General features: G+C 41.6%; 1 protein-coding gene across 1 annotated transcript in view; it reads left to right on the top strand.

Moving 5' to 3' along the window:
* Nucleotides 1–1,081: 1,081 nt before the first annotated feature.
* Nucleotides 1,082–17,615, top strand: part of slc39a10 (solute carrier family 39 member 10) — a 36,384-nt gene continuing 19,850 nt past the window's right edge. Inside the window, exons 1-2 of the mRNA XM_028591895.1 lie at nt 1,082–1,222; nt 14,869–16,272. Coding sequence (XP_028447696.1) covers nt 14,890–16,272 — 1,383 coding nt within the window. The 5' untranslated portion in view covers nt 1,082–1,222; nt 14,869–14,889. The remainder of the gene's footprint in view (nt 1,223–14,868; nt 16,273–17,615) is intronic.

The raw sequence follows: 17,615 nt of genomic DNA, 5'->3' as shown, positions 1-17,615 counted from the left end.
TTAAAACCTCCACATTCCCGGAAACAATACTGAGGACAAGACATCCATGTCCTCAGTGGCAGCAAGGACCCTGCTCAGGTCATGTACCCTACATGCCATTATCGATGGTGTTTTAAGCCCCCAACGTCTCCTTCCGGTTGACTTCAAGGCACCTAACCCTAACCTCAACTAACTATAACCATTGCCTAATCCTAGTGCAGGCAGCGCTGCCTGGAAGGAGATGTTGGGGGCTTAAAACACAGATAAACACATGCCACACTGTCATGATTTGTGCTTCTAGCCAGATAAAACTGCACTTGACCATTAGATAAATAAACTTTCCACTGATTGGTGACTAGGTGATGAAAAACCTTCTTAAGATGTTTAATTTAGCAAACATTAAAAACAAAAACTCCAACCATTCAATCATGTTGTGAACATTGTGGGCCTATGTGTTAAATGTACTGTTCATGGGCTAAAACAAACCGTTGAGGGTGTTAGTTTAAATTTTTGGTATTGTGAATGAGGAACCTGCACACCAAAAAAGTCATATTCAGCTGGTTTCAACAGGCATATTCAGCTCTTCTCACTTTTCCCCGTCGGATGGATTAAAGTAAGCCTGTGTATTCTGTTTTTTTTCCTCTCTTTTTGTCCTCATTATGTTTGGTTTAAACTTAATGCACTTTGTAAAGACTTTAGCAGCTTTGACATCTATATGTGGCGAATGAAGACTAAACTACATTAAACATTTTTGCAAACTATAGTTTAAGAAATAATCATCTCTATAGCCTACTTGCAGAAACGTGTGGTGCACAGCATGACACTGTAATTAAATAAGACTAGTGTCAGAGCAAGGGTTATGACCTCATCTTGCTATTCTCAAATGATGAGCTTTGACTTTCAAAACACAGCACATCTGAATTAAAATTAGAGGGTGTATTTATTTGGTGACGCTTGTGTGGTATTATTTACTCATCGCTGTCTGTAGTCTACATAATTTCCTTAGCCAGTCATATGACAGCCCAGACACAATCTGGCGGAAGGAAACGTCAGTGCTTTCTTCAATGCACACTGCGCAGATAGCGCAGACTGTTGGCCCGCCTTTGCCAGGATTCTACGGATAGTTCGCAAGAGGCGTTGGTGAATGACCTGCCTTTCGTGTGTTGACGTAAACCAGACGGTATATTTCTCTTTTTTTTTTTGGTACCGAGCGAAGAGGAAATGCACACGGCACTCGAGTGAGGTAACTATATAAAAACCCATTTGTTGTCATTCACTCCCACAACATGGACCCGGGCAGCGTTTGCCACAACGTGTCGATGTTACCACCAACTATTGAGAACATCTGATACGGAGTCTAAGTCAGCAAATGTTACAGTTGCTCTTTGTAAGCTGTGAGCTAGCTAGTTTCCTGTGAGTCGTATGCTAGCTAACGTTAGCTGATTGAAATGTTGCCTTCCTCTCCAAGCTAGCGTAGCGTTAGCCTGTACAAAAGGGGCGACTCTTAACAAAACAAGCCAGCGGGCTTTGAACGTGTAGCTCGGGCAGCTTTCTGGGGGCTTTTTTGGGGATATTGACGACTAGTTGTGTGAGCTGGTGGTTTAATTATATTATCAGTTTAAACGCTGCTGTGTTGTAGACACGTTTCAATGACGAGGATGAGTAGTATTCACTGTTAGTGTTGCATTATGCGCACCACGTGCAGTGTTCAAGCCCCCTCCGTTAACCAGAGCAATGGGCGGTATCGCTGCTGCGATTCATAACAGCGCGACTTCACTAGTCTTAAAGCAAAGCAAACTCTGGCTTGTGTTTGATATAACGTGCATTTTCACCTACCTTATTGAGCGGGCACATGTGTAGCTAGTGATTGCTTTTTTTGGTCATACAGTGACGTTGTCTCTTCCAATAAATATTCAATGCGAATATTAAACAATCAACAAAGTTGAAGAGCACCAGTGTGCTGATGGGAGATCATTAAACATGCAAACGGCATGCAACAGCTGCCATAAACACGTTTCTATTCATAAAGAAATATAGTTGTAAAATTTGCATTTATTCCACACAGTCACATTACATATCCTCATAAACCAGTCCATTCAACATAAGACTTACACTGCTGCAATATTAAAATGTCTGTAGGTTGAAGTTTGATAGTCTTGTTATGGATGTAATCAGTTTTTTGTTAAACACAACTCCCATTTTATAAAATATCCTCATCCTTGATGATTTTCATCAACTGACAGAATTAGAGAAATCATATGCTCCCCTCAGTTAAAATGTATCTTTTATTATAAAATGCCAATATGCAGCCTATCCTATCAGTAACGAAAGATGTAATAAAACATTAAACGACTAACAAAACGACCTGGTTCAAAAATACAATCAACCAAATTAATTTAATAAAGCAAGAGAGCAGATTTTTATTTGTTGTGGGTGTCCTCAGTGTGTAACATCCTTGTATTAACCATTCTCTCGTTAGCTCCAGTTAAATAAAGAAGACAAAGAATTGCTATGCCCTCAGGATTAGAGAAGGTTCGGTCTGTTAAAACACGATTAGCTTGTTGCATGTTGACATGTAAATCCTCTATAGGAATTTAAATGGATTTGTGCCATGTATGTAATCTGTGCCTCCTTGTGCACCAAGTGGATGAATAATGCAGGTCTCATGTACTGTTTGAGCACTGCATAGTTCTCACTTAACACGTGATTTGGGACAAGAGGCGTAGTAAATTATTATTATTATAGTTATTTTTTCTGACTTGACAGAGCTCCCCCAGAGCCACAGAAGATAAACAACTATTTGAGTAGTAGTCAACGTGACTGGTAAACTGGCCTTCATGTGTGATGTGAGTGAAATTCACCTTCAAGTATTGAGCTGTGTTACCAAACCTTATTTACAACATACTTGAACCAGTTTATGATTGCAGCATACAGCTTGAAAGTATCATGCACAGTCTTTCCATTGTGTCATTGTGTATTTCAGAACGCTTACAGTGCTACATGAATAAGTGTTGCCTTTGTAATGTAGTAAACAGCCTTAAAAGTCCATAATATTTACATCCCAAGGAAAGTGTATGAATGGGGCTCAGCAAACCCTTGACAAACAGCACCGGTCATGTTCTAACTTGGAGTTTTTGTTAAAACTGGATAGTATTCAGTCCAAGGTCGCTTGGATTTTCTGTTGTTTGAGGTCCACTGGGGTCAAAGTGACAATATAAGGGCAATATACTGACGCTGAAATCAACCCCAAAAAACAAGTGTCCTCCCTACCACTAATGTGATTAAACAAACACTAATTTACCTGAAGGTTTGGGTGATGTTTTTTGTATGGCTGAATATTATTTACAGCATCTATGTTTACCAATATGGCGCTTTTTGTGTAAGATTTCTGCTGCAATATAATTAACTAAAAGTGGCCTTTGGCAATTTTTTCACTGATATTACTGTCTATCCACTGATTCAATTCTCATGTTCAGTAGATTTTCTTTTTTTTCTTAACTCAATGTTTTTATTGATTTTTCATTAGTACATTTTTAACAAGCCCTTAAAACTAGTTTTAAAAGGACATACAGTGCCTGATAACTGTAATAAAATGAGGAGAAGGGTGATGGTAAATCTGCAGAAAGGAGTGCATCACTCATTAAGCCTGAGGGCCTCATTCAACCTTTTTATTAACTACATCTTTTGTTGAGCTAAATAGTTTCTTTGTATATATTTATCTCATGCTTCCAGTGTCTTCAGGGGCTTACAGGTTAAAGATCAGTCCCAGATTAGGGATCCACTTCATCCTCCCTTGTGTTGACTTCAGGTCAAATTGACCCGTTTTCAATTTTTGTTTCATATCATAAAATATGGGACGTAGAAATAAGTGCTGAAAATGTGTAGAAGAAGAATTTTACAATTTAAAACGTTGGAAAAAGCAAAAACAAACTGTGAAAAAAAGGCGTCAAAAACATTGGAAAAATAATAATAATCATAAGCATGGGAGTTTTTTTTTTTTAATGTAACCCTACCTTGATACCTTACAGTGCACACCCTCGGTGAAAGTCCCTGTTGCTGCCAGCTGCAGGTTTCTTAGAAGAATTGTGTAAGCATTGGCCTGGCGGGTCAATTTGTTTTAGTGCTCACAATGTTAACAATCTGTTGCACGCCACACCATTCCCACACTCCCGCCGCTAACGATACAGTTTTTAATGCAGACAGAGCATTTTGAGTCCTGCTAGCCAAGATTTGTTAACCACAATGCATGTTTTTACATCCACTGTTTTAATAACCGAGGTCAGGGATAACACTGCGCTGCCATTTTAAAATATTTTACACATTTCAAGTTGCTGATTTACATCAAGGCAGATTAGTAAAATGGGCAGACTTCCTACCAACTGTACACCTATAGCGACACACACACACACACACACACACACACACACACACACACACACACACACACACACACACACACACACACACACACGTGTACCCCATGAGTAGCTGGTCAGGTGGTTGATCCCAGTCATAGCTCCCTGACTGCTTAAACACGCAGATACACACACACACACACACACACACATATATTCCCTCCCTGTGCCTCCCTCCTCCCTGTACAAATTAGTTAAGTCACTTGACTCAAAAGCCTCAAAACAGTCAACCTGTTACTTATGTTAGTGCTGGCGTGAACAATTTGTATTGGTGTGGCGTGAACTCCTGTCCTTTTTTTGGCTTATTTGTGATTAGAGGTAAGCATCACTGTGTTTTTGCCAAGGTGTTGTTTCTTTGACATCTGCATAGTGTACATACTCCTCCGCTGATTGTTCTGTTGACTTGTCTGTGTTTTCCTGGTCTAGCCTTGCGGCCTCAGACTCTTTTACACTATCCAGGCCACCGAGCATCAGCCACGCACCTGCGCCTTGCCCCAGTGATTACCGTACTCGCTCATTTGCGTTGCAGCTCCTGGATTCCAACCGAGGAATTCAGAACTAGTACACAGCATCTTAGGCAAGGCAAGGCAGCTTTATTTGTATAGCACATTTCAGCAACGGGGCAATTCAAAGTGCTTTACATAAAACATTAAAGAGCAGTTAGAAAACGACTCCGTGGCTTCAACTTACAAAACCTGAATTAGATGTGGTATTTTCTGTTTTGTGCTGTTTGACTCAATAAGTTCAGGGAAGTTGTGGCGTGTGTACATTGGTCTTATTTGAACCTGCATGTGTCATGGTGGCCCACAACCTAATTTCATACCACAGAAGGATGCAAAATATGTGCTGAACATTCCAGCCTTTTTTTTCTTTAAGGCTGTTTGGAAAGCAGGAAATGTGTAGGCCTTGGAAAGGTTGGACATTTCTTCATTAATTTATCTTCATATTCAGCTGAAGACAAGTGCGTTGCGATCTACTACTCACACTGAAACATGTGTCTTCACCTACCACCTGTGGTGAGTCTGCTTTAATAAGTGTTATTTTCAGGCTGGCTGTTTGAAAGACTAATGTCTACATTACAGTGAGTATGTCTGGTACTTGAGTCAGATGATTTGCAGGAGACCTACCGCACAGCTCACGACAATTTCCACAGAATAGCTGGTCTTGATCAGAGGATTGCTGGCTTGACGTGTCAAAATTACTACCTTGATCGCAGTTTGTTTTTTGCAGCAGTTGTGGGTGGTTGTCCATGTAATTACAAAAGCACTGTGTCTGTAAACATGAGGTGTATAATGCTACTTGCTTGTGCTTCTTGTGGACAGTTGAGCTAAGCTGTAGACTAATGATTTCACATTCTGTCTGCCAGTGTCGGTAACGTCTCACTGTGCAGCCTCACCACTGTGCCAGTGAATGCTTAGGAAACACTGATGGGTAAGCTATAAACAGTTGACAATAAGAGTGGGGTCTATTTCCGTTTTGTCCGGTCCGGTGTACGAGGCTAAACCGGTTTGAATTTATGTTAACCGGTTGAACCGGCATTTGTCACTATGTCTTCTTCAGGCAAATTCAAAATTAGCTGACATTAGCAACTTGTGCCGGCACAAAATCCAGTAGTAAAATTTGGTATACCGGTTCAGTCCGGTGTTTGGTTTGATATACAAACCGGTTTGAACATTTTTACATCGTCCCAAGCCTATTAACAATCTTTTCTCGCTGTCTTCAGTGATTCAGTCAGCAAAGATGTTTCTCTTGAACTCAGGTGTCTCATCTGTCTCTTACTATCCTGAATTTCACGGATACAACAGTAGACCAAACGGCCGAAATTTGGTCCGACCAAAACAGGTAGTCCGGATAAAACTGAACCGTGGTCCGGTTTGTTTATAGTGTGAAAGCATTTTTTGGATTGTTCGGACTTTCGGACCAAATACAAGAAGCTCTGGCAGGCTAACAGACCAGGGAAGCTCCTTTAAGGAATAACTAAGTGCTTAGTGTGTAGGCTACATGAGAGTGTTTGACGGTGAATGCGCTCAGAGCAGACAGCTGTCGGCTATCAGAGCTGAGAATACATCAGCAGTTTACTTGTTAAGTGGTAGTAAACGTACAGCGTAGGTTTCCGTTTGTCTCTGAAGAAATGCTCCTAAACATTGCAACAAAACAAAAAGAGCAGTCAGTTTCAAAAATTCCAACTCAGAGAGAGGTTATGAGAGGACCGGGAAGCCCGTCTACAAACCAATCAATTTGAAGTATCTGGAGACGCAGCTCACACGTGTAATGACGGCAGGACGTAGATTTGTCACTTATAGATCTTTAGTGCGCTTGCATAACTGCAGTGTGAAACCAAAACTTACCGGATCAAATGCAAAAACATGAACCTTGGTTCGGACTTTCAGGTGTGAAAGCCCCGTAAGATTCCCACAGACCATCCGCTGTCCATCTGCCCTCTCTTGCACACCTCAGGCCTTATTAAGAAACCTCCTATCTGGCATGTTTGTATTTGTCCTCTGACTCAAGAACAAATTGTGTGGTGCAACTTTTGGTTGTATAGTTCCCGGCTTTGCAGTATGCAGAGTCACACTGAAACCTTTCTTCCATACCGTTCTTTTTTTAAAACACGTTTGGACATAATACAAAATATTATAGTAAACCATTAAAAGAAAGCTGTAACACAGGTTATACATTTTCTTTTTTATTTTTTTTTATTTTAATGCAGGTGTACAGAGAGGCTGAGAGTAGAGCTGTCAATCTTCCCCAATAATACCATTCGAATTCCATTTGATTTTTTTTTTTTAAATATTCAAATAATATTCTGAGAATACAGCTATTTGAAGGTAATATAGCTGAAGCTAACTCTGACAGCTGTGAGGGCAGCTAACATTACCTTTAGCTGTCTCCATAGCTCCCAGCTACGCTAACGTTACTATACCTCGCGACGCGGTTAGAAAACAAGCATGAGTTAACTAATGTTAACATAAGCACTTTGGTTCGGTGGATGCCGATTTTTAAAGTCATGTTAAAACTATTTCCCGTCCTTCGTTACGATTTCCAGCCGCAGCCTGTCACTCCCCCTTGTACTAAGTTAACTCGGTACGTAACGTTAGCTCCGTAATGTTGTACTAACGTACGGTACGTAACGTTAAAGTTATTGTTCATAAGACGTGACATGAGTGACACCTGTGGGTGGCCAAGGCGAGAAGAGGGAGATTAACTAACGTTTGCCAACATATTTATAAAAAAAGGTTACATTCGAATAGTAATTTTAGCATTCAAATAGTATTGTTTTTTTTTTTTACTATTTGAATTATATTCGAATTTCAGTATTTATTCCAACAGCCCTAGCTGAGAGTGCATGTATTTTGTAAGAAATCTAAATATCAGATCAGGATCAGTGGCTACAAAAAAAAAACATATTTATCTTTTATTTGTTTTGGAACCATTTGATTCTGTTTCCTGAATACCAGAAGTGATTTGTATCCTTCATTCCTCTTTCCGTTTCCCTGCAGCCACAGGCTTGATAGTGAGGTGGTAAGGATGTGTGTATGGTCGCGTGATAATCATATGAAACAGCTTAAGGGCCAATCTTTTTAAGAGGAACAACCTGGAAAAGACATTGTGACGCATGGAGTAAAATTTATAGAAAAAGGTTTCAGAAATGACAGAAATAAGATCTATGATTTTTATGTTTAAGTTCTACAGTTGAGTTTTGCAGTTGTTTAACTTGGTTACTTGACCAATTGTTTTGACATAACACATTAATGCTTATGTCACATAGTTCGTTGCAGGCTGCAAAATTAAACTGGAGACCTTTGCAAATAGTCATTCTTAAAAGATTCTATTTTTTGTGTTTTTTAAGCTTGCTGCAGAGGAGTGAAAACCAATTTCAAAATTGGTTTTACAATACAGAACTCTTTTAAGTAAACATTTCATTTATTAATCATGAGAAAGATTATTTATAAACCTCCTACACTCTAATTTACCCTTAAATTTGTTCGCAAAAAAGGTTTCCACTTTCTGACAGTATAACATGTACATTTTCATTCCATTGTATTAAGTTATGCTGCTATTAATGAAATCCTTAAAAAGAAAGTTCTGTCTGCTCCTCAGTCTGTCTTGTAATTCTAGTGTGCTGGCCTCACAATTCTTCTTGACTTATTTAATATCTTTGAAAACTTTGTGGTTTCCAAATAGACCTTTTTCACACCAGACCTTTTGACTTGAAATAGTGGGAAAAGCACAGATGTTACTGATAACATTAGCAGTGAATCTGTTCTATTCAAGTGTCCCAGTAAGCCGTGACATTGTGACAGTGAGCCAGCATGAACAATACCAGGACCCTGAAACTGAAGCAGCTAAATGGAATTCAGCCCTCGCCAATTTTATTATTGACTATTATTTTTATTAGGTCACACATACACATAAATACTGTTTTATGTGCACATAACTAAGCTGACAAATCCTGCTTTAAAATAGGACCAGGTCACTACTTACAAGTTGTAAGGGGGTTGTGCCCAAATTATTAAAACAAAGACACTTAAGGCCTTTTTATGCTTCTGTGTAGAATCGACGGTGTACCCCCCACAGACCCCTCTGCCTCGTAGCCTGACGTGCACCTCTCAAAAAATGTAACTACACGTCACAGCAACCCACGTCGCTCGGCCGTGGCTTGGTAGCCTTGCATTTCCCCCGGCTCATTTCCTGGTTCTCCTCCATAAACAACATGAAATCAAAGAGAGGGTTAACTTTTCCTGCTACAGATTTCCAACCGTGGTCAGAAAACACAGGGGAGACACTTTGGTTCTCTCACTATGACTCTAGAGTCAGCACTCGCTCCGAAGCTAATCGCCGTCACTCTCTCACTTTTTCCCTCGCTCTATCACCCACTCCACACACACATACACACACATGCTGGCTCGACGCACACACCAGCGCACAAGTATTAATCAGGCCACTTACGTGGGCTACGGCGAAAGCTCTGCATGGAGCATGAAACGGCCTTAACACAGATTTGGCGAATAGGACAGAAGGAGTATTTAGACATGTGATTTGTGATGTCCGTAGACCACTGGCTGTTTATTACGTCATGCTGGTCACTGTCAGCTTTCATGTCCTTAATGTTTTCAAGATATTTTAGTTTGTTATGCCATTCGGTGGGGCTTAACACAAGGGAGGTGTTATTACATAAAAAGTGACTAACAATCCAAAACTGTCCTGGGCGGTGCTAGGTCCATGATGCAGCAACAGTGCCCTTGCAAAATAGATAGCAGAAATAGCTGAAGGGGAGGGAGATCACATGCCGAAGGTCAGGCTTTATCCCAGTAATGTAAATTTGTTGAGCAAGGTTAATGAGAGACCAAGCAAACAATCTCAAAACGTCCATAAAACCTGTCTTTAAAACAAGTTTTCCCTATAATATTGCTAACCAAACTGCTAATGCACAATCCTCACATGCCGGTCTGTGAATGAGCCACTGGTCATTTATTGACCAGGAGTCACTCTAAGTTATAATTGGATTAAACATGTTGACTCCTTTTTTAAATGGATTGTTCAGGAGAGTACTTGAAGGCACCATAGGCTGGTCCCTAGCCTTCCCACAACAATACTGTCAGTTGTAAATGGAAATTAAGTATAGACAACCCAACTGCATTTTACCGCAAACTTGGGACTAGTTAACTTTCTAAAGCGGGCGCAATCGCTTGTTTGCTAAAAGTCGGGTCAGGACTCCAACATTAACACACTGACAACATTGTATTCACAATATAAAATATTTTTATAGCACTTTTTTTGTTCACGCGATACCAACCTTTCGTGAACTTGTGAATTCTGCCAGCCGTCTTCTCTCGTTTTCATGGAGACGGACACTGTGTGCACGGGGGGAGGGGTGTGTGTGTGTGTGTGTGTGTGTGTGTGTGTGTGTGTGTGTGTGTGTGTGTGTGTGTGTGTGTGTGTGTGTGTGTGTGTGTGTGTGTGTGTGTGTGAGACGCAAATTCAGAGAGATGGATGAGAGTAGGGAAAGGAAATGCAAAACAAATACGCTGCGTGTTTTAAATAGCGTTAGACATTTTTTTTATAACGAAACTCAATGTGTGGCGGCAGGTGTTGATTGTGCGGCGCACCGCCACAAATTAGACGTCTGGGAAACACTGCAGATCATATCAACATCGGTAAATATCAGTTGTCAGCCATAACAGCAAGTTAATAGAGGTTATCGGTAGGGGTGCATGATATATCGACTCAATATCGTTATTGCAATAACACGTTGCGCAATATTATATCGAAAGTGTGAAATATTTTGTTGATTTTGTGGAGCGCTACGTCCCGTCCATTGCCTGTGTGGCTTAGGCTAGTTGTGTTGGATTTAGAGCTCGCTTGAAACGCTGTAATGATCATGTTTCATTGGCCAGTTACCGTGCCACTTGCACATTTTAGTGCACGTCAGCGCACGGGGTCCACTACGTGACAAACCCTGTGGAGCGTACCATGTGACGTGTGTGCATATTTCAACAGAGTGACAGCGTAAGTGAAAAACAGAACGAATCAGAGCAGCGAAAGAAAAGTTGTGTCCTGTTCTCTTTATTTATAAATTTGATTCTGTCCAACCAGTAAAACATGTCCTGTTCTGTAGACATGGTCCTTATTTATTTATTCATGTTGGACCAGTCCAATATGACTGTCAGTTGAAATAAACCTTGTGTTGTAAGAAAACTTGTTTAATTTGCTATAAATCTATTTTGATGCATTTTCCCATAACTTTTGTAATTTTACATATGTTTAAAAATATCGAAATTGATATCGCAATATTCATAATCAATAACACAATATCACATTTTGTCAATATCATGCAACCCTAGTTATCGGTATCGGCCAAACGTTTCATATAAGTTCATCCCTGAATCTGGTTATACACACAATAACACACAATTAAACTCTCGTACTAAATAGGCATTCTGGTGTTTTTTCCCAAAGGCCAAGCACAACAAAGACTCCAATCAGGAAAACACAGCAGGCTCTGTTGCTGCTCAGAGGGTGTGCTCTTAGAAATAGGTCTTGCCCCAACCTATCTGCTGTAAGGTTCATAGGTCACTGTTGTCTCATGTTTATAAACACTGTCTTGTCGACAGCCGTGAAGTAGGCTTGTAACCACACTTAACCGTCAGCCTTGAGTCAGAGCGGCATCATTCACTCCCAAACTTAAATTTCACACAGTGGTAAGTAGCTTCACTTCCAGTTTCTAAAGGTAACTTTAAATGAGAGTCGAGTCGGTGTTAAGTAACCGATTTTTATTTGCGGTGCTTTTTTGAAAAATGTTTGATTTGTTTGCCTCCTTTCGATGGTGTCGAATTGCACCACACGGTTTATCACATGTATGACTCATTTTAAGAGGGCAAATGTTGGATGTAATTTGGCTGTTTTATAACTTTAGTTTGTGCAGAAACATTTTTATGGAAGAATAACCCATAACACGACATTACATTTAGCGCATACACACTTTAAAATACAGATATTAAACACTGCTTTGACACAAGTTCTTGATCTTGTTATCTGGGGGAGAAGGGAGTCCATAACGAGCTAATAGTCATTTGCTGATAAGCTGATGTCGTCTGTACGATGATCAAGGCTTTGACGAAGAAACAAGGGCTTTGTTCCAGCCAAGCTGAATCTTTTCGAATTGTATTCTCTGTCAAATGTTTTAGTGGGATGAATACAAATACTTTTACAGTTAGGGATTAAAAGATTTTGTGTTGGCTAGATCATTTTAGATCGGTAAATTGTTGCATTTTTCACACTTTACCAAAAAACGTGATTTTAATTATGTCCTTAATGGGCGATAACCAGCCGTCTGAACAAAAGCTAATGACAGCCCATTTTAAGTCTATCACCAATATGCTCTGTTTAAAAATGATGTTATTGTGTAATGTTATTTAAGTGATCTTTGACTTGCCTTTTTGTATCTCTCTTCTTAGTTTTTGTTTAGGAATGTATTGCTTCTTCTTGTGGGGATCCAGAAAGAAATCAATGCATATATATTGTGCTCGTTTGTTGTTGTTGTTCCCACAAGCCTACAGTGTGCACTATGTTGTGACTGCCTTGACAACTTTGAGGAGCAACTATCACCCTCTTTATTTTTTAACATTTAGCTCCGTAGCTGTTGTCTGCACAACACAAATCTATTCCCCCAAGATGTGTATGTTGTAAATCCAGTGTAAACTTCACTAACAAGCTGGCTGCCAAAGGCCTTTGTGTGTGTGTGTGTGTGTGTGTGTGTGTGTGTGTGTGTGTGTGTGTGTGTGTGTGTGTGTGTGTGTGTGTGTGTGTGTGTGTGTGTGTGTGTGTGTGTGTGTGTGTGTGTGTGTGTGTGTGTGTGTGTGTGTGTGTGTGTGTGTGTGTGTGTGTTGCAGCATTTTGCCATTATCCAGCAGTATTCCTCATCTGACCTATCTTTACTCCTCCTCCTCCTCCTCCTCCTCCCCCCTCACGCATCAACCACCCACGGGCTTCACAAGAGACCTTATGAGGATCATTTGACTGGAATGATATTGCTGCTTCAGGCCTTTTAGAGTGGGGGGGAAAACAAGCAATTTGTTACATAATTCAAAGTGGAGAGTTTGTTGTGCTCCAGAAGGCTCCCTGATTCAGATATGTTATGTTAAGCTAAAGGTAGCAGCTTAGGTTTTTGTTATGAATGGTGTTATTATCCTAAATCTCTTTGTGTGTGTGTGTTTTTTTTTTTTTTTTAATGATTATACAGTATGTGAACTAATGTAGACCCTGTTACACTGAGATATGTCAGTGTGCCAGTGCATCGTTGCTTGGGAAGCTCTAATCGGGTGTTTTAAGGCCGATTTTCCTCACTGATCAGGAATGATTAATCTGACACAAGTCTTTCTTGTTCACAATCTTTTCCACACAAGAGTCCACATAAAAGCATGTTTTCCTCTTGTCTTTTACCCGTGATCATTTTGTGTTTACTTTGACTAATCTGTCTACTTTGACACGTGTGAATGTGTAAAAATAGTACTGTTAGAGTCAGCATCCGTACCTTTTTTTTCTTTTTCTTTTTTTCTTTTTTACAGCTAAGGCCATTACGGCGGTTTTATTATGTTGCAAAATTCCATAGTACTATTTACAATCAAATAGTAATTGAAAACTAACTTAATGAGGTTTTTTTAATGAGACTTTTTTTTCCTTGATCTATTGCTTAACAGTGGAACATATTTCCTTGCATTGGACATAAATTAGATTATTGTTTGTGACGTTTGCATACTTTTCTCATATTGCTATATATATCAATGTCAGAAAAATATGAATATTGTGGTATTTCAGTCAAACTTTCAATATGCTGATTTTCTGGTGCAGCAGAGCATTTTGAGACAAAACAATTGACAAAACAGACTTTTTACCGTAATATTTAATGGTTCCATGGCATGACAATTTCACTTTATGAGGTTTTTTAACATTAATATGAGTTCCCCCAGCCTGCCTATGGTCCCCCAGTGGCTAGAAATGGTGATAGGTGTAAACCAAGCCCTGGGTATCCTGCTCTGCCTTTGAGAAAATGAAAGCTCAGATGGGCTGATCTGGAATGAAGTCATAAGGAGCAAGGTTACCTCCCCTTTCTCTGCTTTGCCCGCCCAGAGAATTTGGCCCACCCATGAGAGAGAGACATCATGGCTTTCAAATGAGAGAATTGGCAGTTGGTCAAGGCCACACCCCCACCCTCCACCTTGCCCCCCCTCTCTCCTCCTCAATAGCTACAGACACAGAAATGGCTCATCCTAAGGAAAGCTCATTGTGGGACTGGCTCTAGTGGCTGTAATTCTGCACCAAGGCTGAATTTCGGGAAAGAGACTTCAGATACAGTATTAGGGGACCACTAATGTCTATAAAAGAGACTTCAGATACAGTATTAGAGGACCACTAAGGTCTATATAAAAGAGACTTCAGATACAGTATTAGAGGACCACTAAGGTCTATATAAAAGAGACTTCAGATACAGTATTAGGGGACCACTAAGGTCTATATAAAAGAGACTTCAGATACAGTATTAGGGGACCACTAAGGTCTATATAAAAGAGAGGACCACTAAGGTCTATATAAAAGAGACTTCAGATACAGTATTAAAAGACCACTAAGGTCTATATAAAAAGAGACTTCAGATACAGTATTAGGGGACCACTAAGGTCTATATAAAAGAGACTTCAGATACAGTATTAGGGGACCACTAAGGTCTATATAAAAGCATCCAAAGAGAACCATGTCATGGGACCTTTAAGACACAAACATTTAATAAAGCCAAAAAGACAAGACTGCTTTCATTTATAAAATACGTTTGGAATTCCTATTCAGTGGAGCACTATGTGAGGAACATAAACTCGCCAGTAAAACAGACTGGATGATGTTTACTTGGTTGCTTAAGCTGTTTTTATGATTATTTTGTATGGCTGGCAAATAAAAGTGATACTGTTTCCTGTTTTGGCAGGGGACCAGAAGTAAGGGGACAATGCGAGTCCAAGTACACACCAAGTTCTGTTTCCTGTGTGTGCTCACCTTCCTCTTCCATCAGTGCAACCACTGCCATGGAGACGGGCACAACCATCAGCACGGCGGACATCACCATACCAATCACAGCCACGCCCACAGCGACCTGCAGATTTCCGAAGCTCCATACGTGAAAGGACCCACTTTGTCCCCGGAACCTGTAAGTCACGAAGGGTACTCTCTAGAGGAGGAGCAGCGCTTCTACATCCAGCAGCTGTTCAGGCGCTACGGCCAGAAAGATAGGCTTGATTTCCAGGGATTTCAGAGTCTGCTGTTTAGCTTGGGCTTGGGTGAAGTGAAGGTGGTAGATGTAGATCACGAGGACCTAGGCCACGACCACGTAGCACACCTCGACCTGGTGGATGTGCAGGACGGGCTTCACTCCCATTCATCCACCAATGACGGCCATAGCCAGGGTCACGGGCATGGGCACGGGCACGATCATCCGCACCACAAGACCGGCTCCCGCCATCCGCTCACAGACCAACATCCGACAAAGTGCAACCAGCAGACCACTGCTGCCAGTCCGGCTGCTGGTGCACCTACAGGACGTGATCACCGTCATGGGCATGATGCAGAACATAATCATGATCACACCAAGGTAGAGGATAGTGACCATAAACACTCTGATGGACGTGTGCAGGACACACATGATCACGCACATAACAAGGAGCACAAACATGGGCAGGTACAGGTGGACTCTAACCAGAAGGACCTGTCTTCTCAACCTCACAGTGACCATGGGCACAGTGACCACGACCACAGTGACCACGATCACGGCCACGGTGACCACGACCACGGCCACAGTGACCACGACCACAGTGACCACGACCACAGTGACCACGACCACAGTGACCACGACCACAGTGACCACGATCACGGCCACAGTGACCACGACCACAGTGACCACGACCACAGCGATCACGGCCACAGTGACCACGACCACAGCGATCACGGCCACAGCGATCATGAACACGACCACAGCGATATTGTCCCCGAAGTGCAGACAGGCCCAGCCATTCCTCCCCTCGGCCAGGAGCAGCCGTCCCCAGTCCCTCAAGTGCCACACTCCACTCCTGCCACCACAGGAGGTCGGCCCAAGAAGCCGGGAAAGCCAGCCAGGGTCAGAGGACAGCGAGGGCGGAACAAAACTTCTTCTCCTCTCACGCCTCAGCCTAATGACCAAGACCATCAGTCTGAACACAGTCATGGCCATGATCACAGTCACGGTCACATCCATCCTCATAAAGATAAGCGGGAGGCACCAGGAGGGCATGCCGTCCCCACTTCGCCAGTCCCGGTCTTGTCTGGCCACCCAGAAGGAGTGGCTCACCAACATGAGGAGGTAGGACATGTTTAAACGCACCGACATGCAAGATGCTCCACTGTGAGAACTTTTGTTTCAAATATAAACCGATTCATATACATAGCACAGTTATCTGATATAGGACAAAACTTTTCCAAAGGCACCGTCGCTGCGTCTGGGGCTCAGCGCTGCCCAATAACGGTTGTGATTGGTTTAAAGAAACATGTCAGAGCTTTTCCCCCCTATCCCAACATACTGTAGATAAGCAGTGTAGCCAGACCACACTCCAGCACTGACACAGCGCAGTGGAGCTAACTCTAACCCTTGTTGCCATTCATTCTGACCAATTTTGGTCAAAGGAAGAGGAAGTTTGTTTGCGTACACAGAAATGTGGAATAAAAATGTTGACTCATTTACTACTACTGCCTGTAAAAAAATAAGAATTTAAGATCATTTTTTTGTGCTTTTTGGCTTTTATTGGAAAGGACAGCTTAGGACAGGATAGTGGGAGAGAGCGGGGGATGACATGCAGCAAAGGGCAACCGGTCAGAATCGAACCCGGGCTGCTGCAGTAAGGACTGAGCCTTGGGGCGCACGCTCAACCAGGTGAGCTACCAGGGCTCCCCGGCTCAGCGAGGGTTACAGTGCTCACCAGCGGGTGAAAGACAATCACAGATTTACTCTCGTTTTGGAATGACGTTTTTTCGGCAGTATGTCCGCTATTTCTCTTAAAGGTATAGTGGAGGATTTTCCCGAATTTTAGAAAAGAACCGCCCTCTGTACTTTTTGAAAAAATGCACATGCGCAACACTCTGCCTGCTCCCGAGAGCGAACGCCTATTAAACGTGTGCACGAGAGTGCACGGTTTACAAGTTGCTGTCGGCATTGGCTCACACAAGCCTACTTTCCAAAAGAAGATTTGCACTTTTTCACAAATTGAGATGTTTACCATGTGTGCGCGGTGCGTGACTTGTGCCAGGGCTAGCATCGCTAATCATAGCTTACATCAACTTTTACTAGCATTGGATTAAATGGATTTCTCCAAATAGCATGCCAAACTTTACCTGTGGAGTAGAAACTTCACGACTGAGGCATCAGTGGGAAGCCCAACCTGTGCTTTTAGCGCACGCCAGCGTGTGAAATATTCTCCCAAAAGCTTCAATGCTTCAATAAATGGCTGAAACTGTAGCTCAAGCTCACCACACATATACACCTGAAAGCTAGGGACGTGCACGTACCACGGCTTATGTAAACATATCACCAGAATGATTGACAACTAGGAGGACCAATAGTCTTGATGATCCATCCGGAAAAAGAAAATCCTCCACTATATCTTTTAACTTATTCTTAGATGCATTCTTACGATGTTTTGTTTTTTACTC

The sequence above is a fragment of the Perca flavescens genome, chromosome 11 (genome assembly GCF_004354835.1).
Source record: "Perca flavescens isolate YP-PL-M2 chromosome 11, PFLA_1.0, whole genome shotgun sequence".
Taxonomy (NCBI): Eukaryota; Metazoa; Chordata; class Actinopteri; order Perciformes; family Percidae; genus Perca; species Perca flavescens.
The sequence above is the reverse complement of the archived record's forward strand: the minus strand, read 5'-3'. Positions and strand labels throughout refer to the sequence as shown.